Raw genomic sequence first — 24497 nt, forward strand, 5'->3', positions numbered from 1 at the left:
TGACTTCAAAATTCTAGCGGCTAAGCACTGCACGGTGTACGACTATGGGTACATGGTACGAACCGGTTGCGCCTCAGTTGTCAGGAGTAATTTCTCATATCTGGAGGCATGATTATATTTTATCGTTCAGGATATATGGATTTTAAGTTGGCGTAGACTGTATGTTTGGCAATCGTTTGGAAATATGGAAGGACTTGACTCAATTCGGTTTGGATTCAGAGTGCTGCTGTTGATTATTGGAGTGCTGAGGCTACCACCAACTGCACATTGCCAGGGTATGTATATTTAAACACGGTACAAACAGATCTACATGTATTCGGAAACTTGGTGTTGGTTCTATGCTATTGTTGGTATCGTTTGCTCTTGACCAAACACTCGAAATGTAACTCAAATTTAAGGTATATAGAGTTGACACATTTCGGCAAACAATTTATCTATCCTACAGCCACTTTGTCATTCGCTATTACCAATCTCGGACAATTACGTGTAAGGTCATTTTAACGAGTGAATAACAAATGGTGGTCATATTCCAGCATCAATTTATCAGAAACACTTGCGTATCTATTTTCTGCAAGCACAAATCAGCAGTAAAGCATTGTATTGTTTGGTTAGCCCATGGAGGTAGAATTTCTAAACCATGGTTAGCCCAAGCACATGCTTTGCGTAAAGTTGACCCCTGTTCTGCATGTCAATAATTATGATCTCATTGCGAACATTTTACGGATACTGAGATGCTTACTGGCATAGACTTTTTAACGGTTGCCATAAACTAGCCCTTTCAGTATTTCGGACATAAACCCTTTTCTTTTATTACCGCAAAAACACATGTGAACTTAACATCAGGCCCATCACAGAGCAACAATTAGGTTGTCATAGAACAAAATTACCAAGGGATGTGCAAAAAATGGTAACATCGAAGAAGAATAAATAATGTGTTTGCGTAACAGATTTGCACTGCAATTTACATTCTAGCCTATATAAAGATAAAGATCATGAGCAAAAACTTTTTATGAATTAGGCCTAGTATTGCCAGAAATGCTATTAGTTTTTGAGAAATGGTTAAAACAATTAGTTTTGATCTGTCCGGACTCCAAAGCTTATATTCTAAAAGAATGAAAGAACGAAAGGACACCCAAAGGGTTTCTGTTCCACCGTTTTCACGAAGAGCCACTTTAAAGGCAGTGGACACTATTGGTAATTACTCAAAATAATTATTAGCATAAAAACTTTCTTGATTACGAGTAATGGGGAGAGGTTGATAGTATAAAACATTGTGAGAAACAGCTCCCTCTGTGACGTAGTTTTCGAGAAAGAAGTAATTTTTCGCGAATTTGATTTCGGACCTAAGATTTAGAATTTGAGGTCTCTAAATCAAGCATCTGAAAGCACACAACTTTGTGTGACCATAGTGCGACAAGGGTGTTTTTTCTTTCATTAATATCTCGCAGCTTCGACGACCGATTGAGCTCAAATTTTCACAGGTTTGTTATTGTATGCATAACTATGTTATGATACACCAAGTGAGAAGACTAGTCTTTGACATTTACCAATAGTTTCCAGTGTCTTTAATGTATGAAAAATGACAAATTATCACAAAAAGGAAGGGACCTATCTGAGTGATGATTGCATTTTGCGTTTTCTAGAAGAGTCACAAGACTCAAGTGATATAGGCCTGAAACTGCATTGTCACAGAAGAACGTATTAGGCAGGCATTTAAGTTTGCAGTTTGTTTTTCGGGTTTCACAAAGAGTCACAATGTTGAGTGCGGGGTGGCATGGACATGAAAAGTGTGCCCGTTTCCCCTATTTCTCCGAATCCCCCAAATCCCCCAAATAACACATTTTTATTTCTCTGTGTGAAAAAGGTGGACATGCCACCATTTTAACAAGCCTATTGAGATCTTGATGCGAAGTTTTAGACCTTTATATTTACAATGACCCACACTCATATTTTAGCCCTGTCTTGTTTTATACGAGGAAGGTGCATCTACAGCCATCTATGAAAGTTGTACATTGGTGCAGCAACGGGTAAAGATGGTGAAGATTTAGTTTGTAATGATGGGTTTCCATTCAGTCAAACTTACAATAGAAATTCTGTAAAGGGGACGGGTGTTGATTTTAAGTGTTAGTCAACCTCTTTACCCAGTCTTTATGATTCCATCAATTTAAGTTTAGTGTTAAGGTATTTATATCCCATTGAGGGAGTTTGCAAGGGAAGATCATCTAAACAAACCAAAAAACACGGATGGGGATATTTGCAATACTTTCAATGGTTCTTTGTCACACGTCCAGCCGACAACACAATTTATTCATCGTTAGGGGCCTATATGACATTGTGGCCTCGAAATTAAAAGCTTGCCCCATATCACCTACTTGTGATTTCGTGTAATGGCCTGTATGTAAAAGGCAAGCTTCGTGGGATTAAAAAGTCTTTTTTGAAGCTGTGTGTTTGCTTGTTTGTTTCGCATTTAACCAAAATATTTCTGTCAAAGAAAAAAACCTATGACCCGTGAGATTTAATCTGATAATGCCAACAATTACTCCTCCTTGGATGTGCCCTCGTTCGATTGTCCGGTTGTCCCTATCAAAACGTAGGAAGGTAACAGGTCAACACGGTCCGAAATAAACTCGATCAAAGGTCACCTCTGACCATGCCAGCGGAAGGCAGTCTTCATTTTGTACTAAATGTGTTTGCTTCTAAATCTATTTAAAAAGTTGTATTCTTAAAAAAAATCTGGGAAAAGTTCTGGAGTTGCCAATTCTATATTTAATACAGAAAACAATACTGCATGCAGTGGCGCGTGCATCTAGGGTGTTTTAAAAACATTTGTGCGTTTTCGAAACCACGGATTCAGGTTTGGCAACATTCTTCAGGTTTGGTTTCGTTCGCATTTGAAGCCCGATACTGAAAGTGAACATTTTCAGCTGACGAAGATCAAGCAAGAGCCCAAGCTGAACCACATTGTTTTCGAAAAGGGCACCAAAATCAACCATGAACCAACCATCAATAATGCAACAAATCGCTACGAGGGTGTTTTTTTAACATATAATTTTGATTCAATTATTATTTTTTGGGGGGAGGGACCAGTGTCACATGCAATTATGTCCTCCATGCAATACTATCGGGAGGACATTATTACACATGCAAAACTGTCCGCCGGACGGTTTTGCATATATGCCCTTGTGTCCGCCCAGACATTTGCATATGCAGTTGTGTCCGCCCCCGTGCAAAACCCTCCTTGCAGTAAATTAAACGCCCTTGGTCGACGGCACACGTTTGCCATTTTTGTTTTACAAGCTAAGTGCATGTCATGAATGACATGGGAAATGTTCGGCCGTTGGGTATTGACTGCAATTATAAGATCCGTGAATATTCATGCTGCACATACGTAGGCCACCGGACGGTTTTTGCATAGCCCCGGACACGATCGCATATGCAAAAGTGCCCGGAGCGGACAGTATTGCATGGCGGACACAATTCAAAGGGTGTGTTCTCAAATTTGACAATAATTCTGAGGAAAGTTTTCTCTGGATTGGGTGAACTTTCATAACAAAAAATTGAAAGTATTCAACCATTACATTTGTTCGATATCTTGCAATTCTTTGGGCTTACTTTGTCTGTAATTTTGTTGTCATAATTCATACAGTAGTACCAGAACTGTATGGCTGTCCGGACGACATCATAACGGGCACAGAGCAAGGCACGACGTACGCAATAGTTTCGTGGTATCCCCCAATTGCACAGGGTGGGACGAGTACAACGACCGTCACTCAAGTCACAAACTACACGCCCGGAGATGCCTTCAACATCGGGGATACAACGGTGGTGTACACGCTGAACGACATCACGCTGCAAGTGACGATAAATTGTTCATTTGTCATTGAAGTAAAAGGTAAATATTGTTGACTTTCCGTCTATGATATTATTGAATTGACAACACCAAGCTAAAATACCTCGAAACCCAGTTTTAGCATTTTCGTTTGTTTCCCTGGTTTGGGTGTGGATCAAGTAAAACCGTCCATGGAATGGAGGTAGCCATGGTAAAACAAGAAAATCTTTTTGGAAAGAGTTTGCCCTTGAACATTTTTACCAACCAATTTATATCGAATGTTGAATTGTTTTTAAATTGTCCACTATTGCATTTCAGTTTCATAATTAGGGGCTGCAGTTAAAACAAAACTTAATTTTTGGACTCAATGGGGTGGCTTACAATGGCCAACCATGCCAACTAAACCCCTACTCCAAATTTCATGCTGCAGAAATTCACAAAGGGTACGACTGGTCTTATGCATTGCGCATTCGCACTTCATTTTCGTGCTGTACTAAATGCATTTGAATTGCGCAAACAATCAGTGGTGTGCATGAGAAAGGACGTGGGGGGCAGGGGGTGCACCCCAATTACACCTACTCAAATCTTTCAAACTGTTTTTTATAGAAAAGGATCAAAATATTTCTACTAAGTAGTATTAAGCTAACTGGGATGTGTGGTTTGGTTGAGAAACGCTCATTGTGCGGTAGAAGACATTACCATAGCATATTCATTGCTAACAATTGTGACCATCCACCACAAATGGGCTGTAAAGTCGCACTTGCACATTGCAGAGCCTATTAAATTGTTTGGGTTTTCAAGAAAACTTTGAGAAATCTGAATAAAAAAATATGTGGCTTTGAGAAATCATAACTTTGTCAAGAAATATCTGATTTAAATGTGAATGGTATCATTTTGAAGCTGATTCCACACTCTCTCAAAAAATGCATTGATCCCATAACAGTGAAAGTGTCAACTTTACAGCCCATTGGTGGTGGATGATCACAATTTATTGAGTTTAAAAAAGGGTTGTATTTTATTCATAGGGTGATTTGTGTACACTATCACCAATGTTAGCAATCAGTTATAAATTGGTGGTGTCTCAACCATAATGAATTTTGTCTCTCGATTTAAAGTTTGAGAAACAAATACTGCAGTCTCATATTCAAGTTTACAAGGAGGCACATTTCACACAATACTTATTTTGCATTCTTAATTATGAAAGTGACACAAATAATAAAATGGTAAATTGAATTACCCTGAACTTTATTGAATTGTATAAAATGGAATGGAAGTGACTGTCTGGAAGGGTGTATTAATTTAGCAATTAGCCTCAAAGGTAATATTACTGGTCCATTTAGAAAGATAAACCAATTATTTCTAATTTCCAATTAAAACTAATTGTTACTATATTTTTATTCTTAGTGGGTTTTGTTTTTGACACTGCTTAATTTTGCCACTAAGCTTCAAAGCTCTCAACTCAAACATAGCTTCGAAAATTGTTTCTGTTTTCTTATACTGCGCCATTGAATCTGTCCATTGCAGACCTCGAGCTACCAGTATTCACAAATTGTCCAACGGATTTTACAAGATCTAAAGTTTCGCCAGATCCTGAGCTCGGCGTATTAGTCACATGGATTGAACCAATAGCTACAGACAATGCAGGTCAGGTGACTATCACATCCAATTACAGACCAGATCAGCCATTCAAAGACGGCATTTGGCGAGTACAATACAGTGCAACCGACTTTTCTGGAAACATCGGATCCTGTGTTTTTGATATCACTGTTTATGGTAAGTGGTGGTTGCAAAGTCAAATTGGTAAAAAGTCTTTTTTAAGGTTTCATTGTAAGGCAAAGGCTTTTAGATTTTTGCAAAGACAGAGTCCAAGGATAGTAGTAAATTTTCCAGTAAAACCATAGTCTTCTGGGAGAAGTGTTGGTTCTGAGAAAAAAATCCTGTAGGCCCGACGTTTGGAAAAGTAAACTCTACTGGTCTTTGGGAGAAACTTTGGGTCTCAGAATTCATCGCTTCAATAACCTATCTTTCTGAAAGTTTGTATATACTAAGCGCCTTGATTACCTCATTAGGTAGATATAAGACTATATAAAAACATCAGATATACACATTTTTGTTCTCCTTCCACAGTCGGCCTCTTACAGGAATGCCCTGAAAGCATAAATCAAGATACAGATATTGGAAAGAGCTATGCAACAGTGACTTGGACAGAACCGCTCATTCGTAACTTTGACCCATTGGTGGATGTACTCGATCAGAACTATGAGTCTGGAGACATGTTTCCTGTGGGAACCTGGGTCATTCTGTATCAACTACGGGATGTTAATTCTCAGCTGGAAGAGACCTGTTCTTTTGTTGTTAGAGTTGAAGGTATGTTTGTTTTATATTTAAATATTGATATCATGGTTAGCACATCACTCATGGACAACACATGGCGCTCATGGACATTACAACACACAGTATCACGGACGGCACATAGCACTTATGGGCGGCACATGGTATGGAAGTCACATGGTATCATTGATAGCACTCGGCACTCAAGGGCGGCACATGGCACTCATGGGCGACACATGGTATTGTTGACAGCACATGGCACTCATGGGTGGCACATGGTATCATGAGCAACACATGGTATCATGAACAGCGCATGGCACTCATGGACGGCACATGGCACTCATGGACATGACACATGGTACCATGGAATGCACATGGCACTCATGGACGGCACATTGTATCATGGACGGCAGATGGCACTCATGGACAGCACATGGTATCATTGACAGCACATGTCACTCATGGATGGCACATGGCACTCATGGGTGGCACATGTCACTCATGGACGGCACATGGCACTCATTGGTGGCACATGCTGTACTGGATAGCTTATGACACTTATGGGCAACACACAATATCAAAATACGATATAATTTATTGGCGGACATGGGCAGCACATACTCTGTACATGTACAAGTAATACTCATAGTCCAGATATTTATAAATTAGCTTTAAATTCATTCAGCATATAATTCTGAGTTTTTGTTTATCTTATTAGATAACGAAAGACCTGTATTCCTCAGCTGCCCATCGAACATTGCTGCAGAACTGTCTTCATCGATGGAACCCACAGTAGTCGTCACTTGGCAACCTCCAGAAGTGACAGACAATTCAGGATCCTTCAGTCTTGCATCTTACTCTAACTCTGGTGATTCTTTTAGAATTGGTGACACAGTTGTGCGTTATACTGCCTCGGATTCCTATGGCAATGAGGCAATCTGTGAATTCAATGTGAAAGTAACAGGTAGGTACTGATAGAAAATGAGTCTTGGTTCAACACTCTCTTGTTACTAATATCTCTCCATAGACCACTTTCACAAGAGGTGAGTGTGCCCCCTCTTGTGATAGTAACAGGAGAGTCTTGAACCAAGACTAATAGAAAAGGGGACTTTAATAACTAAGAAGATTAGAAAAGCAACTAGAAGTAAAATTCTGAACAAATGCATCACTGAGGCTACGTATCGGACAACATTTTATCAAAGGTAGCATTCAATGAAGATGCAGTTGCACCCCTTGTCCCAAGCAATGACATTGTTATTAAAACTCGCAGAAAAAATCAGTAATTTTCAAAGACCTGTTTCCACACATACTTTAAGCTCAGATTCAATAGTAAAGACCCCCATGATGCATGTCTGCACTGTTTTCAAACATTGAGGTCAAACTTCATCGTTTCTCAAAAACTACTGCATTTCAGAAAAAAGGGGAATATTTCTGCCTTGGCCATCTTTACACTCTGTAACTCATGAGCGATTCTGGGAACATTTATAAATTCAGTCTTTCCCAAGAAATACACCCCCCCCCTAAAAAAGGACCCACTAAAAACAAAACCCACAAATAATAACATAAACAAAAAATGCAAACTTCCAGCAGAGAAATTTGCTGAGGATGACTTCCCTTTTCTTTTGCAGAACAATCATTAGTTTCACTACATGTAAGTTTATTGGTTATCAACATTCAGGGACACTGTTGGTAGTTGTCAAAGACCATTCTTCTCACTTGGTGTATCTCAACATATGCACAAAATAACAAACCTTTGAAAGTTTTAGCTCAATTGGTCATCGAAGTTGTGAGAGAACAATGGAAGAAAAAAATGCCATTGTCGCACAAGTTTTGCGCTTTCAGATGCATGATTTCGAGACCTCATAATCTAATTCTGAGGTCTTGAAATCAGATTAAAATTTCAGTGAGAAATTACTCCTTTCTCAAATACTATGTATTTCAGAGGGAGTCATTTCTCACAATTTATTTTTACTTTCAACAGCTCTCCATTAATCGTTAACAAGTAACTTTTTTTGCTAACAATTATATTTGAGTAATTACCAAGAGTGTCCACTGCCTTTAAAACGTCTGTGTTTTTTCCTTCTCATAGATGTGAGGGATGTTGAATTTACCATGTGCCCAGATGACATCATCAAAACTTTGCTGATTGGCCAATCAAGAATATTCATTGCATGGCAGGAGCCAATCATCTCATTGGAAGACCGTGACATCACAGTAACAGCCAGTCATCAACCAGGAGATGCATTTGAAACTGGTCGGACATCAGTCAGCTACACAGCTGTAGATTCATTGGGAAATGTAGGATTCTGCAATTTCAGCATCATTGTCACAGGCAAGTGTTACAAATAAGTAATAAGATTTTAATTATGATTATTTGTTCATAATTTTTATGCAGGGGTTTGTTTTGTAATTATTTTATGATAAATGAACCAGTAAATATAACCCACTTCATATGTAATAATTGAAAGTGTAATTTTTTTTTATAAACTTGAAGAAAAAAAATCAAAATTGAAAATTAACATTTCTTTTTGCCAAACAACTACTCTTCATTCATAAACTACATAATACCAGAACTCTAAACAATTCAAATTCATGTTTATGAAATTAATCGAACTGTCTTACAGTTCTGAGCTGACGAATTCTGAATCTCTTATTCATTTAACTTTTTAATGAATAAATAATAATGATATCGAAGTCTTATATAGCGCACGTATCTACCAAACAAGGTACTCCAGGCGCTGAGTATATACAACTTTCAGAAAGATAGGTTATTGCAGTGATGGATTCTGAGACCCATTTATTTAGCACCGTATAAAAGTTTACAAGGTGCTACGGCGCATAAAGCAGCCACAACCAGGAACACCGGGGCAAACCCCTTCTCTTTTCGATAAGTGCACTGGGTTCTTTTACATGCACTACACAACACATGAGACCAACGGCTTTACGTCCCATCACGACTGCGGATACGAACCCACACTCTGCTAATCAGAAACACCAGAGTTTGAATTAGGTGCTCTTAACTACTCAGCCTTGACACTTTCAAAAAAGCCACTCTCTGAACAACAGAAAACATCAACTTTATTCTAAGAATTTATGGGGCTGATTTAAGAACCAACATTGTTTTTGCATCCTAGAATTATTCAAACATGTTCTTTTAGGTTTTGTTCAGTCCACGCTGTAAACATTTTTTGAAAAATTACTTCTGACAATTTTCATTTCTCTCGAGAGCTCAATTGTGTATTTTAAATCTTACAGGATTCCCTTTCAATCAGTTCACACGGACAGAGGGATTTTTCCTCCCCGGTCAAGATGATCTTATTTTGTTGCTGGATGTGGAGCAATGCCTCCGAGCCTGTATTATGGAGACAACGTTTGTATGTCGCTCTGTTGACATCGATGACCAGGGAAAATGTCGTCTCAGTCAGTCAGTCGACGATGACTTCTTGGCCGTGCTTGCCAGTAATGCTGCCTTCACTTACTATAAGAGGTTAATGGGTATGTATTATTGTTTCCTCCTTTTTGACAATCTGTGATTCGGGTGAGAAGTAGACACACACTCCTTTACCTTCAAGGTTTACACTAGTGAGATGAAAAATTGCAAGTTATATCAGCTTTTGTTGCTGCAGGTACCATGATGTGTTGGGTTTTAGGTTTGGCATGTTGGCTGACCGGTACTGCAGCCAGTAGACCAAAAATTATTTTAGTTAAACTCATTCAGCTTTTAGCACAAAAAAAACAGGTTAAAAGTTATACCCTTTAAAAAAGCTTTGAAAAAAAAAATGAAATAAAAATTGCAATTCTAAATTTATGGAGACTACTCAGTTACTTAGTTCTGAAAGAACTGTGATGCTTATTTTAACTACTACCTGGACGGAAGGTAGGAAATTGGACAAGACGACTACTTTTACTTAGTGGTTTGTTATTAACTTCACCGCTGCAGAGTCAGATCTTAATTGGTCTCAATGTTTCAACTAGCCTGCTCTAGTAACCTCCTGACGATGACTAGAGCAGGCTTGTCCAATTGTAGATGTAACATAGTGTGTCCACAAACTGACTATAGATAGATACTTTATTGAGTAATGCCTCAACACCCACAATCTAACAAATGTTGTAAATCTGTTTGAACTTCCAAATCCAGGTAACTCTATTGCATTAGTGGGATGTCCGAATGATATCAACCGACCAGCCGATACAGGGAAAGCCTCTGCAACTATAAGTTGGCTTGAACCTACCGTTGAATCCGCACAGGGCATGTCATCTCTCACAGTCACCCACCCATCTGGCTCTCAGTTCACCTTGGGGAAGACAAGAGTGGTGTATACAGCCACAGACAACATGGGCTTTACTGCAACATGTAGTTTCTTAATTACTATTGAAGGTGTGTGTTTGCAACCATGATAAATTTATAATAAATAAAATGTGTTTGTTATAAGTGTTATTGTATTCCTTGGTATGTATAGTATAACATGTCTACATTTTAATATTTTACATAATGCAATACAATTGGAACTTAAATTTCATGTATTTTTATACTAGATGATGAATATGTCAATTCAATTCAGTTCAATTCAAAAGAAATTTGTACAGGTGAAGCTTGTTAACAACATGTGGTTCAAATTGCTACCAAACCACGCTAAAAAACCCAAATATACAAAGTATTTAAAGGTACATTTCTAGTTAGTTCTCTATCCTCTCCTCTGTTCTATTAAGCTTTTCCCAAGATTCTTATTTCCAAATACTTCCTTCCTTGAAGTTAAGTTATTTGGTCAAATTTGTTATAATTTTTCTAATTTTTTTTTCTTCATACTTAAATGCATAAGCAATTGAATTTCCTCTTTGTGAAGAAGAAGAAATCCTGGGAAAAAACCCTTCTATTTCAAGTCAGGTAGACTATCATTATTTTCATTGTTAAATGAACAGCACCCTTGAAGTCTTCACAGGACCACTTTAGAAGCACCAAGATCCACAAGAGAAATTGGTTTTAAAGGTTCTCTTATCATTGCCTTTATATTTATTCTTCTTCTCACTTCTTCTTGTGCAACAAATGAAAAGCATCATTTAAATCTTCATAGCACAACTAACAGAAGCACCAAGATCTACTAGAGAAATTGGTTTAATAGGTTCTCTTAGGATTGCTTTTCTCTATATTCTTTTTGTCTCCTCTTTTTGTACAGACAATGAGAGTCCGCTAATAAGGTATTGCCCAGAGTCTAGTATCCATCTCACCCAAGAGAAAGAAGATGTAAGAGTATCTTGGATTGAACCAACTGCAACGGACAACTCGGGATCTGTCCAACTTCGGAGCAATTACAAGCCTGGAGACTGGTTCTCGCTCGGCTCCACCAAAGTCACATACGTTGCTCAGGATGAAGCAGGGCACCAAGCTGAATGTTCATTTGAAATAGTAGTACAAGAAATCCCAGGTAGATATCAAGAATTTTTTTAAGGTTAAGGTCTGGAAATGCATTAATTATTCAGTAACAAAACATATGTAAATGAAACATGCAATAAGGTTGTTTGGAATCAGCAACTCAATAAAATTAAGACTTAGTTCACTGAATTTTATGGCTATAATTTTGAGGGTTGAATTTAGTGAGTTTTGAGGGTTCAATTTATTGAATTCTGAGGTGTGAATTTTGCAGTTAAAACACTAGCCACAAAAATACATCACTTATTATTTTGTAAACAAATCTTGGTTGTCTTAAAGGCAGTGGACACTATTGGTAATTACTCAAAATAATTATTAGCATAACACCTCACTTGGTAACGAGTAATGGGAGAGGTTGATGGTATAAAACATTGTGAGAAACGGCTCCCTCTGAAGTGCCATAGTTTTCGAGAAAGAAGTAATTTTCCACAAATTTGATTTCGAGACCTTAGATTTAGAACTTGAGGTCTCGAAATCAACCATCTAAACGCACACAACTTCGTGTGACAATGGGTTTTTTTTTCTTTCATTATTATCTCGCAAGTTCGGTGACCGATTGAGCTCAAATTTTCACAGGTTGGTTATTTTATGCATATGTTGAGATACACCAACTGTGAAGACTAGTCTTTGACAATTACCAATAGTGTCCACTGCCTTTAAAGGGAAGGTACACGCTTGGTATATACTCAAAACAAATATTAACTTAAAAACTGACTTGGTAACAAGCATTGGAGAGCTGTTGATGGTATAAAACATTGTGAGAAAACGTCTCCCTCTGAAGTAGCATAGGTTTTGAGAAAGAGGTAATTTCTCACTAAAATAATAAAAGACTTCTAGCCAGAAGTTTTTTATTCCTATCTGAAAGCACACAAATTCGTCCGACAAGGGTGTTTTTTTCTTTCATCTTTCTCTCAACTTCGATGATCTATTGAGCTCAAATTTTCACATGGCCTGTTATTTTATGCTTATGTTGGGATACACCAAGTGAGAAGACTGGTCTTTGACAATTACCAAACGTGTTCAGTGGTTAAATGCAAATTTGTTCTGCAGTGTGTTTTCTTTGTCTGTTTCAACCAGAACCCTAATGGGTTAGTTGTGACACAGTTGATTTGCGTACATTCTGTTAATTAAAAGAAGTGTTTGATCTTTAATTTCAGACTCCCACTATCTATCTATTATACTGGTTCTACTCAATTTTGCCTACACGGATGCTCTGCAAGATAACACCTCCAAACAGTTTCAGGCATTGTCATCAGCGATTGTAAACGATGTGAGTTGTTTTGCTCCTAAAAAAAAAAAATACTTGAGAGTTATTTTTTTTAAATTTTTTACAAACAGGACTTGTTTATTGCCAATTTCGCAAGAAATCTCGTAATGATACAAAACTTATTTGTATCATATGCTGTATTTAAGTTCCGTTGGTTTGTCACTTTACAGCGCTTTGATCTTGTTTTATATATGTATGTACTGTATGTTGTTATTATTTATGAAATGCACAATTTAAGCAAATATAATAACAAGTTTCTTTTACAAGATGTAAACCATTCTTCTTCCTTTCCCCCACAGCTGGTGAGGGTGTTTGCTGATGATGACACAATGCTTGGTAGTCACATAGACAAGTTTGGGTATGGAATGTAAATTTTTCACCAATCTAATGATAAAAAATGTAATTGAGATAATCCACTAGATATATAGAATCTTAGCTACACAAACTATAGTGATCAGACAAGTGCAATTTATAAAATAAACAGACTAGTAGGCTAAATGGACTTTGAGTTATATTTGGGGTAACATTTCTAAAATTTCTTGTTTACATAAATTTTATTCTTCAAATTTGAGGACTCCATTTTATTAAGCCTACTAAGTAAGTAACTTCTGTAAAATAAAAAATAAAAAATGATCCAAATAAATTGTAAAGCTATATAGCAGAAAGACTATCTGAACATAGTTTATGGGGTCACAGATTATTTTAGAATTTTCCCAGTTTATTTCTTTGCTCAGCATTATTTTCTGATTAATAGCTAGTGTCATGAAATTGGGTCCTGGTAAAATCTAAGACTAACAGCAGTTTTTTATTTATTTAAACAGGGCAGAGGAAGGTGGCGTAGTTGCCTACACTGGTATTGGATTCTCAATTATTTTGAGCCTCGAGGACCAACATAACCGACTTGATACGGTTTTAAACGCCATACAAAGTGGTGAACTTACCAACGTGGCAGAGGCGCAATTGGAAAATGAGGATGGTAATCAAACACATTTATGTTTGTTAATATGTTTAGTTTTTAATAGCTGTTAAATTTGCATTGGGGGTGATGAATATTGTTTGTGGCAGATGTGCAACTGCAAAAGAGGATGATAACCAAGCATATTTTAATTGCTATTATTTTTGAGAAAGGTAGTACGCAAGTATATTAGCCAGGCATCATTAAAATAAGAGGCTTTGAGTTTGCTTTTTTCACTCCTTTTTGCTTTTTAGGCCTAATGTTGGCATCTTTTTATGCTAAATTTTTAGAATTTTGTTTCAAAAATTTGAAGACTACAAATTTAGGTCCTTTGTTAATGTTACCTATAAATCTTATTATGAAAGTAGTATTAAATCGTTTTCCTTGAAACAGCAATGTTTTCTTTGGGAGGAAAGATTCTTTTAAAAACTTGCAGAATACAAATTTAGGTACTTTGTGAATGTTTTTAAAGTCTAATATTGAAATTAGCATTTATTGTTGTTCTTGAAACAGCAAATTTTTCTTTTGGATATAGGAAAGTTTAATTTGCTGTTAAGTTACCTTCAGCTTAACCCTTTTTTTCATTTGTTGAAATGTCTGTTCTCAGGATCTAAAGAAGTTTTAGATGAATGTGTGACGTTACCGTGTCCGAAAGATATGACGTGTAAAGCTGAAGGGAGGAGGTGCACTGCAACCTGTCAAGATAATACTGGCTATTGTCTCAACGATGGTGTATGTGGGATAGACGCTCAAAACCTTGTCATTTGCTAGTAAGTTTTGGCCAAGTGACTTTGGATATGGCTATGGAGGTTGGCTGCTGATGGCCGCAATGACAACATTGAAAAAAAAATTGTTTTCTTCTTTTTTAGTTTTGGCCATAATATACAGGAATGATATCTCCTACTTTAGTCCGATTTCCGATTTTTGTTGCCCTCAGAAAAATAACAAAAGCTGTGATTTAATTGCCTGGAAAGCCCATTAAATCCTACTTCTTATGAACGAGTAGCCCTTGTACTCAAGAAAATTTACCTATCTTTTTTCATGAATTAAATATGCTTGCATTTAGCCTCTGCAAAAGCCGTTAATTTGGACACAAGACTTCAGAAGCGTTGGCCCAACTTTACCATGGCACGTTGTAAATCAGCTATTTTTCTTCTTTATGTACCTTTGAAACCATTTGAATATTTTGGTATTGACTACATGTACAAATGTCACACATGGCTGTATAACTGTTTGCCTAGCAACTCACCATTTTTGGGTTTCAAATTGTAAGTAAATATTATATATAGAAATGCATGTAAAAGCCACATCGCCTACACTCTCATTTTGGGGTGCTATGTTTGCTGTATGCATTATAACTTTCTCTGTACTTTCATTTCATTAATTAATATTGTTATTGTTATAAACTAAAACCAATTAATTTATAATCTAAAGGGACCATGCCCTGTATAAGCCTAAGCGTTTTCCTGGTGCCCCTTTTGTATCACCCTTTGTACCTATTGCATGTATATTTTTTTATCATTAATATTTATTGTGTTATTTGGAAAATAAAACAACCAAACAACCGAACAACCAAACAACCAACCAAACAAACAAACAAACAAACAAACAAACAAACAAACAAACAAACAAACAAACAAACAAACAAATGGGAAGGATTTAAAAGTTAATCAAAAGGATTGTAATTAGGGACCAATACTATTTTGGATTTAAAATTAAATCAATTAGGTTTTAATGCTAATTGCTTGGGGTTTATTTTTAAATCATAAAATTGATTTGTCCCTAATTACAATCCTGTGGGATTAACTTTCAAATCTCTCCTATTTTAGATGATACATGCAAAACTGCACCATGACATTGACTCCCAAACTGAAAGGTAGAGCAGTCCAGAGTATTGTGATAACGAAATTAGGTGTATTGTTGTAGCCACCTTTCCCCATATGGGGCTGCCCTCTTTGTTGTACAGGGTGAGTAAAAAAACAGTTGACTGAGATTTATGATTTAAAAACAAAACAAAACAACAAATACTTTCAAAACCCAAGGGGAGCACGTAATAAACAAGCATTCTGTCCTGCTCATCTGAACAAAAGAATAAAACAAATTGATCATTTCTAAGAGAAGTTATGCCTGTTTTACTGAAAGCACTCATGGTTGTAGCTGTCCATGGGACTTTAATGCTTGCTTGACCGAATCTACACAGCTAAAATGCTTTCCTTACATTCTTATTTTGTGGTTTTTTTTCGTAGTAGGCCTATTCTGTGGACAGTTTGCACAATGAGTATCTTTACCAAAATAGACATAACTCCTCTTGATCGATTTCTTTTATTCCCTTTTCCTAATGAGCAGGAGAGAGTGCTTGTTAAATATATGCTATCCTGAACTTTTGATAAAATGAAAAAAAACAATTCCGATCAACTTCTTTTTGACTCGCCCTGTTGTAACTGGACAAAAAAATAAAATGGAAAATACTTCACAAAGCACTCAGATTCATCTAAAGAGGAGTTGTCAGTGTCGTCATAGTGATTTGTACTGTGACATCACACTTTGCAGTAATTTGCAGTTAAGATGAATCTTAGCTCGCTGTGAAATCGAGCCCTGCAGTATTGTAAAGGTCTTTTATGTGCAACTAGTTAAAGTAACTATACTTTTTTTTATATACACAGTGATAATGCTTTAGAATTAATAATTCACACTTTGTTTTTCTGGTCTTCTCAGCTGTAGGAGCCCAAACATTTACGGCACAAGATGTCAGATGACTGTGTCCCTCACAGGTGAGTAGCTGCCATGTTATGGTATAGTAATAGGAAGAGACAGAGGTATGAACTCTAAAAAAAAAAAAAAAAACATTCCAGAAATCCAGACCCTGAGCTTAAAATTTCGTAGCCCACCAGAATAGTAAACTGAGCATTTTACTTACCCTCAGAAAGTTTTAGTAGCCCAGCTTTTAAACATGTATTGAATTTAATGTATCTTTCTGATGTATTAATAAAAAGATTCAGTTTTAACTCAAAAATAAATCAACACATTTACTTGCATCTAAAAAGGGAGAAAAGTTAGCCAAAAGATCGTGTCCTCTTAATCTATAGCTACTGTTTGCGACGCGTAACTTTCATTTTAAAGAAACTTATTAATATTTTTGGCCCGAGTACCGAGTATTTATTAGTACAATGATTTTTTAGGACTGAGTAACTAATGTAAAGTGGATTGAGTTTGGTTTTTGCAGAAATAGATTTCATAGTCATTTTCCCCCCTTAAATCTCTCTCTTAATATGTCTACAGGGAAGCAGCTTGTGTTTGTCATCCTAGGTATCATCTGGGTGTTCATGCTGATCTTTGCCATCACTGCATATATCATTGCACTCATCCGCAGGAAACATACTAAACAAATGATGGAACTGTAAGTCATTCTATTTATGCTTATCACACACATGAAAAACATTTTTAGAGAGTAATAGAATGATATTACAGCAGGTGCGATTGGGATTGTGCCCTGGATGATAGAACTTAGCATGGAAATTGGCACACAGTTGGAGTATGTCACGAAAAAAAACTATTTGGCTGGGGTCATCACAGATTTGAAATTTATTCATTTTGCAGGTAGAACAACAAACAATGACAGCCATATTGGCACATTTGTAAACAGCTTGTAATTACCTAAAATCTAGCAAAGTTTAAAACTGTTCTTGTATCATCAAAGGCATCATTTCCCCCTATCTGCCCCACTATGACACTTATTCAGAGGAGTGACTGGTGCAACAGCCCCAACTCTATAACCTGTTGAACAATTCTAGGCCATTGGTTTCCTTCCCCTGAAAACAAAAATCTGGCTGTGTTCTAAGGGTTGATTTCACAAAGAGTTACGACTAGTCCGAACTTAGGACTAGTCCTGAAGAGTTATCAAAAACGTACAGCTAGTCCTAAGTTAGGACTAGTAACTCGTCCTAACTCAAGATAAGACTAGTCCTAACTCTTTGTGAAATCCACCCCAGGTCCTTTACAATTCAGCTTTCCAACTGGGAGTAAGGATGATGATCATTGTTGATATAGAATATACTTTTTTTGGTTTTACCCATATTATTTTCTTTAAAAATATTATTTTCTTGAGGAGATATCTGAATAGTTTTATTTTCTTCTTTCTTTTACAGTAAATCTGCTACCAATGGGAAAAATCAAGCTGTTAATCTAAGCATCGTCACTAAAAATAATAATAGAAATGAGACTGATGACAGCTTTTCCGGCCAGAAAAAAGAGGGGGAAAGTTCAGATTCTGAATTTGATATAACAAGTAATACAGAGCAACCGAGGAACTGGAATGATACAAATCACTCCTCCATTTATGTGGACCAGAGGCTTTATTCTAATAATACATCTACCACCCCCGACAGTGGGACAGTTATTGCTAGTTTCCAGGGTACAGATCATTCTACCGAACTGCAGATACACGACAGTAATCTTACAGGCACGAGTACACAGTTGAACTTGGAAAGCACTGCTCTGGCCGATGATGCAATTCCTCCGGATTTGACATCCTCCTATGATGGCACGATAAGCAATCCTGTCTTTGAATGTGACGAGTACAATGAAAGCGCATCAAATGAAGTAAGGATTGCGGCTGATGGTGGCGGGACTCAAACGCCGCTTGGAGCGAAACCACCAAGCTTAGTTAGCAGATCATCACATTTTGCTTCAACTAACTTTGGGGAGGAGGGAAATTTTATCATGCTGGACGATGAAGATGAGTCGCTTATTATTTGAAAATATTCATAGAAGTGCACGCAAAACTACATGGCTTATTTTATGCTGAAATGTAAATCCTTCTATTAGTATTGATGAATACCTTGATGGTCTCAGTATTTACATTTATTGATCAACATAAGTCTTTATTGAGAAAAATGACAGTCAACTTGTATTCTGTATTGATTACTCTTCTTAAACAAATATTTGACAACATAAAATCAGCTTAGGATGGTGGGTATTTTACAATTTTTAACTTTACATTGTAAAAGAAAAATTGATAACCCTGGGAAAACTATATACATTTTTCTGTTAATTGAGAGTTCCCCTCTTCTGCATTTGGGGGCGAGGGTATTACTGTTGGAAAGCAGGCAGTGAGAAATAGCTTAAAGTCTTTAGCTCTATAGAAATGGTAATCGTGATAGTATTACTGAAGCCTAAATATTTGTAGAACCTGTCTGTACCCAGTTTTGGGGTGTGAGTTCACTCACAGGTCATCAGGGACTGTAGGTAAAAAATGGGCTCAGCCAAGCCCATTGAATCGTGTATTTAAAAAAAACCATTCCAACATGTAAAATTTTGTTTTTGCAAATCAGTGGTGAACCAATGTGGCAAGTGCCAGAAAGCTTCATTACATAGGTGTGTGTGTCCAAGGAACTTCTTTTCATTTGGTCGACAATATTGGAAAAAGAATTTTGTCCCCTAAACAAATTTGTTTACCTGTAACCGTTCTTGCTTACGTCCCGCCATACATTTGTTCAAATGGTGTCCTTGACTTGAGGTTTGATGAAAGTTTCAGTTTTGAACTGAGGACCTCTCTGGGGACTCTTCTTGTTGAGCTGATCATCAGTTCAAAACTATTGAAGTTCCATTCGGAGATTGCGTTAATTAATTGTGATTGTATGACAATTATCCGAGATAAATTGTATTATTAACCAAGTACTGAGTTTAAACTAAAATTTTAAAAGAAATGTTTTTATAGGAAAACTGCTGTTTGAACTGCTGGCTTTTCCTTTACAAAGGATTGTATAAAGTTATGTACTTTAGTTGTGATTATCAGGCTAACTATCTGAGGTGCATTTTGTAATTCAACTAGAAAAGCTTGAATTATTCAGACCATTGTCCTGAAAAATGAAATGGTATTCAGCCTTGCTTGTAAGTCAGCAACAGCAATACTTATGTAAAGCATTTCATGTGGATAAATATAATGTTATTCTAAAACATGGGACGAAACTTGCTTTCTGTTACAAGGCAGGCCTTTAATTACTCTGAAGAATGGCCTCTGTTGTCCTGGTCTTAGCCTCGGTGCCCCTTAAAAAAATGTCCAACAGACTTGAGACTTTAAGATTTTCCAATGGATGTGTCCTTTGCCTTTCCTTTTCTCTAAAAAAGGAATTCCAGACCTTGAAAGGGCAAGCTAACGAAAGTAACATTCAGGGGCCATTCAGTATTGTCAATGTTTAAATATTAAATATTTTTAGATGACGGAGGAAAACTCCACTGACGTTGTACTCGATAATGTTGCAAGCACTACCCATGCCTATTAATGATGAAATAATTATAAAATGTGACCAACCGTCGTTTCAAAACGTATACGAAATTAGATAGACTATCTAGTGTTGTTTCTATTGAGAAATCCATTTCATTGACACTGTCACATAACCAATTGGGGAAATAGTTTAAGTCAGAGAATAGACTCTAAAGTGTAGATTCGTGATTACAATGTACTCGCCTTCGGCTTGTACATTCTATTCACGAATCTACACTTTCTCGTCCATTCTCCTTAACTTCACGAAACACTTATTGAACCCATTCTGGGAATTATCCCGAGTTTAGAGGATGAGCAGGAATACAGTTTACTTTAAAATCACACCGAAAGCAATGGTTAAATGGTTTAAAACTGTTGCATTGATAATGATTTTGCATGACTAAGTATTCAGTTATTCACCATATTCTCAAAAACATAAGCACATAAAGCAATGTTCACAAAGTTAATGTATCATGCACACTCAGTAAGTTATGCAACATCACAGATTAAAATCAACATTTATATCTCTAGTATTTTGTACCCTTTTTGTACCATTACATGTACTACTTATATTTATTATCAAAATATCCACCACAAATAATCAACTTTTGCTCAACTTAAGCGTAACATTCTATTATTTAATCACGTTATTCATTTATACCTTTTAAATTTGTTTATCCAAGTAAAATGAAATTTGTGTATTTTTTGAATGAAATATTATCCAAACCTCAACATTTAATACTGAACCTCAATTACTTGCCCATAACAAACAGGGGTCAGAGAGTCATTTCTTACAAAAAGGTCTGAAACTAGAACATTTAGGAGATATGCTGAAATAATACTCTTTGTCCACCTTTTGATAACCCTGAAATATTTGAGAACAGTGCTTGAAATTAAATCAAAGGGCAGATTTATTTATTAAATCTGAGGAAAATAAAAGCAATTTCTTTTCAGCTGGCAATAAAATAAGAACTTTGAAATCTGATACAAGTCTGAAATGTCTCAATCCTTGTAGTTTAATAAAATAAAAAAAAGAGAGAATATAATTTTGGTTCAAAAACATTCCCTATTGATACACCCCTGCATACACTGATGTGTGTTAGCACTGTATACTTGGGACTTTCCGAAGCTCTGTGAAAGCAAAAATCACAGGCATCTTACTCTAGTGTAATTCAAACCCACAACCTTTGCAAATTTAGTGTAGTGTCTTGCCAACTAGACCACCATGATTGCCCAGTGGCTAGAGGACAAAACTTGGGAAAGTTCCGAGGTGTATATAGTTTGTATAGGCCCTATGGGTAAAACCAAAAAATAATATTCTTTATCCCAATGCAAATTACCATCTATTAAAACAAAAAAAGAGTTATAAATTATACACATATGGACTGACAAAGCAGTTACTGGAGAGCATCTATATATGCAACCATATCTAGCCACTCACAGGCCGTGCACTTGTGACCAAAGTCTTGGTTCTTGGTTGGTTTTCCTTCACAATACTCCATGAAAGAGTTTTGACTGAAGAGAAGGGGTTCGCGCCTGTTGTTTCTGGTTTGATTGGCAGCATGTGTGCCACAGCAGGTGGCACCTTGTATGTACCATTACATGATATAGTACTGTGTAAAAGGAGTAGGTCCCAGAATTCAAATGACCCAAATACCTTGCAGAAAACTACTTTGTGTTTAAGCGCCTTGAGTGTCACCGAGTGACAGATACGTTATGCCGCTATATAATTTCAGATTTGTGCGCCTGTTGGATTTGTATAGGACGGTTTGTGTTGTATATTTGGTTTGCGGTAACACCATGTGTGTATCTACTTGCCAGGTAGAGTTGTTCTTAGGGGAACTGTCTTGCTTTATTCTACTGCCGTGGAGTAGATAATCGGAGGTTCGGGAGACTTCTCAGTTCTGAAAAGAACTGTCCTGCTTTTTAACTATTACCAGGGCGGATGGTATAGAAATTAGACTGGACTACTACTTTAGCTTATAGGATCGTAATTAACTGTACTGCCGTGGAGTCAGTTCTGAAATTGGTCTCAACGTTTCGACTAGCTTGCTCTAGTCATCGTCAGGAGACGATGTTAATAATGCACTTTCAATAATATAAGACATTTTCAATCTTGTACAAAATGTAAATGCCTCAATGGCTGTCCTAAAACAAAATCAGATTCTTTGATAACAATTAAGACTTAATTATTATAAAATACAATACGGAGTTAGGTGCATTTCTCAAAACTCAGCTTGGGCTCTGGCTCTGTAGACCTTATCGCGATTCCTGCCTGGATGATTTTTCTGAAATGTCGAAAGGCGTTGTGGGAAGGAAAAAGGGGCTTTGATGCGCTGTCCGTTGTGCGAAAATACACGCTACTCCGAGCTGTGTTTCCACTACCCACGCAGAGCCCAAGCGGGACACGGAGCCCAGCTGGGGTTTGAGAAAGGCCCCTGGAAGAAGGAACTCCAATGTATGGTAGTGTACACAGAACTAAGGCCGTGTTCGGTTTGGCGTCTACAGTTCTGGCTACAACAGTTGCTCAGGAGGTCCTATATCATAGGGTGCGTTCGTTTAGCTTCCCTGGGTCGACAACGGTCTGCCCCCGGTGCGTTTGAATAGCTTTGAAGTCATTCCAGGGGCTCACCCGGGTCAGCCCCCAGTGCCATGCTTATGGAGTGGGTCAATCATTTGGGGGCTGGCCCCAGGTATATGACCTCAATCGGGTGAGTGATCATATGTTTAGCTCTTGTCAGGGGCTCACCTGAGTGAGCACCGCAAGGTAGACCCAGGGAAGCTAATCGAACACACCCATGATGACAGCCCTAGCTGTAGTCGCCAGTTTGGATGTACAAGTGTGTAGCAGTGTCTCCACATCCTGCCTCTAGGGGGATCTGCCAGTCCATGCATTTCAGTCAGCTTCTCTGTGATGACGACAGGTTTCCGACTCTACGAGTTCAACTCTCTCAATGTTTCTATGACTTCTTTCTACGTTGGTTATGACTTGGTCTCAGCATCGGGATTGTCGACTAAGGCAGAATGGATACCCAGTTTCTGAAGCTCCTCCACGAGATCCCCACTTTGATGCATTTGTAACATGATGTCACAGCCACCAACAAACTCACCGTTGAAATAGATCTGTGGTATGGTCGGCCAGTCAGAATACTCCTTTATACCTACAAAGGTAAAGTGAATTAATTTAATAGTCAACAAGGTAAATGACACACTGAGTAACTGCACAAAATTCTGCAATCAAAGCTTTAGTTGCAGTCAGCGGGGCTCAAATTTCAATACAATTTCCAATAGACAGACAGTGTATAGATTGATCCTTTACTGAAACAGAAATACTCATACACAATAAGCTTGGGCGATATCGATTTATTTTATTCACGATATATCGCCGACAATATATCGCGATATTCGATAAAATCGCGATTAATTAAATTTGACATCATCAGTCTTCAAACTCCAAGTGAAAGTTTTAGAAGAGACAGTAATGGCATAAGAGAGGTGTTCTAATGACCTATTCTTTTGGTTTTACTCCAAACATGTGGGGTGCAAGATGTCTCAGCTAGCAAGTACATCACGATATTTAATCGATATCGCGATATATCACGATATATTGCGATATATCGCGATATATCGATATTTCGATTAAAACCAAATCCATCCGATATCGAAATCGTTTCCAAACTAATATCGCGATACTCGATAATATCGTGATATCGCCACAGCTTAATAATACACAAGACCTGATTTGTTTTCCTATTTTAGTCTACTAAACTTAAAATCGTTACATTAGTAAATTGTGCTCAGAAAACGCTTACTAGGCTAAATAAAATAACTAGGATCTTGGCCTTGGGTGAATTTAAAAAAAAGGCCATCTTCAAGTTCAATCATTAATTAATCAATAAATGATTGAAGTTTCAGAACCATTAAAATAAATGTAAACTAAACTTCAATTCAACTTGAACGTCCAAGCAAGAAAGAAGGAATCAATCATTTGATAAACAATGATATGATAACAACCGTTTCCATTCTATTATCTATATCTTTACCTTGCCTGAGTTCCTCATCTTCCAGTACATTATGGCTGTCATATTTCTCCACCCCATGCATTCTCAGTATCTGTACAACAGCATTGCTGAACCCACACATCGGCTGCTCAGGAACACCTTTCATGAAAACTACAACCTTTTCATTCTTCACAAGTCTGTCCAAGTTTTCTTTTGAACCAGTGCCGCCCGCCGCGTAGAATCTCTGCAGTAGTAACCTTTGGTTGGCTTCTGAACGCCATGACCTAACAAATAATTTGGCAAAAGTGTTCATTGTGTAGGTAAAATGGTCACAAAAAGTGTAAATAATTAAGAGAATGTCACACAGACGGCTCAAAAAAATATTGTATAATAAATAATACACACACGGGGCGGGTACCCTTGC

At 37.2% G+C, this 24497-nt stretch overlaps 2 protein-coding genes across 3 annotated transcripts; one reads left to right on the plus strand and one right to left on the minus strand.

The window, feature by feature from the left end:
* The first annotated feature begins 49 nt into the window (after nt 1-49).
* Nucleotides 50-21057, plus strand: LOC117291200 (hyalin-like). 2 transcript variants are annotated; one of them, XM_033772802.1, is made up of 16 exons: nt 50-275; nt 3647-3892; nt 5354-5602; nt 5957-6196; nt 6879-7124; nt 8250-8492; nt 9416-9655; nt 10299-10538; nt 11335-11583; nt 12746-12858; nt 13155-13213; nt 13677-13831; nt 14418-14580; nt 16526-16581; nt 17090-17207; nt 17956-21057. In XM_033772802.1, exons 1-16 carry the CDS (start codon nt 185-187, stop codon nt 18563-18565), a joined length of 3318 nt encoding a protein of 1105 aa, XP_033628693.1. In that variant the 5' UTR covers nt 50-184; the 3' UTR covers nt 18566-21057. The 2 variants fall into 2 exon arrangements, with proteins under 2 accessions (XP_033628693.1, XP_033628700.1); XM_033772809.1 differs by having other exon boundaries at nt 3650-3892.
* A 1013-nt stretch (nt 21058-22070) lies between these two features.
* On the minus strand, nt 22071-24449 carry LOC117292869 (glutaredoxin-related protein 5, mitochondrial-like). The gene is made up of 2 exons (XM_033775042.1): nt 24116-24449; nt 22071-23233 (listed from the first exon to the last, which is right to left on the minus strand). Exons 1-2 carry the CDS (start codon nt 24384-24386, stop codon nt 23055-23057), a joined length of 450 nt encoding a protein of 149 aa, XP_033630933.1. The 5' UTR covers nt 24387-24449; the 3' UTR covers nt 22071-23054.
* Between the last annotated feature and the right edge of the window lie 48 nt (nt 24450-24497).

Source organism: Asterias rubens, chromosome 1 (assembly GCF_902459465.1).
Source record: "Asterias rubens chromosome 1, eAstRub1.3, whole genome shotgun sequence".
NCBI classification, from domain to species: domain Eukaryota; kingdom Metazoa; phylum Echinodermata; class Asteroidea; order Forcipulatida; family Asteriidae; genus Asterias; species Asterias rubens.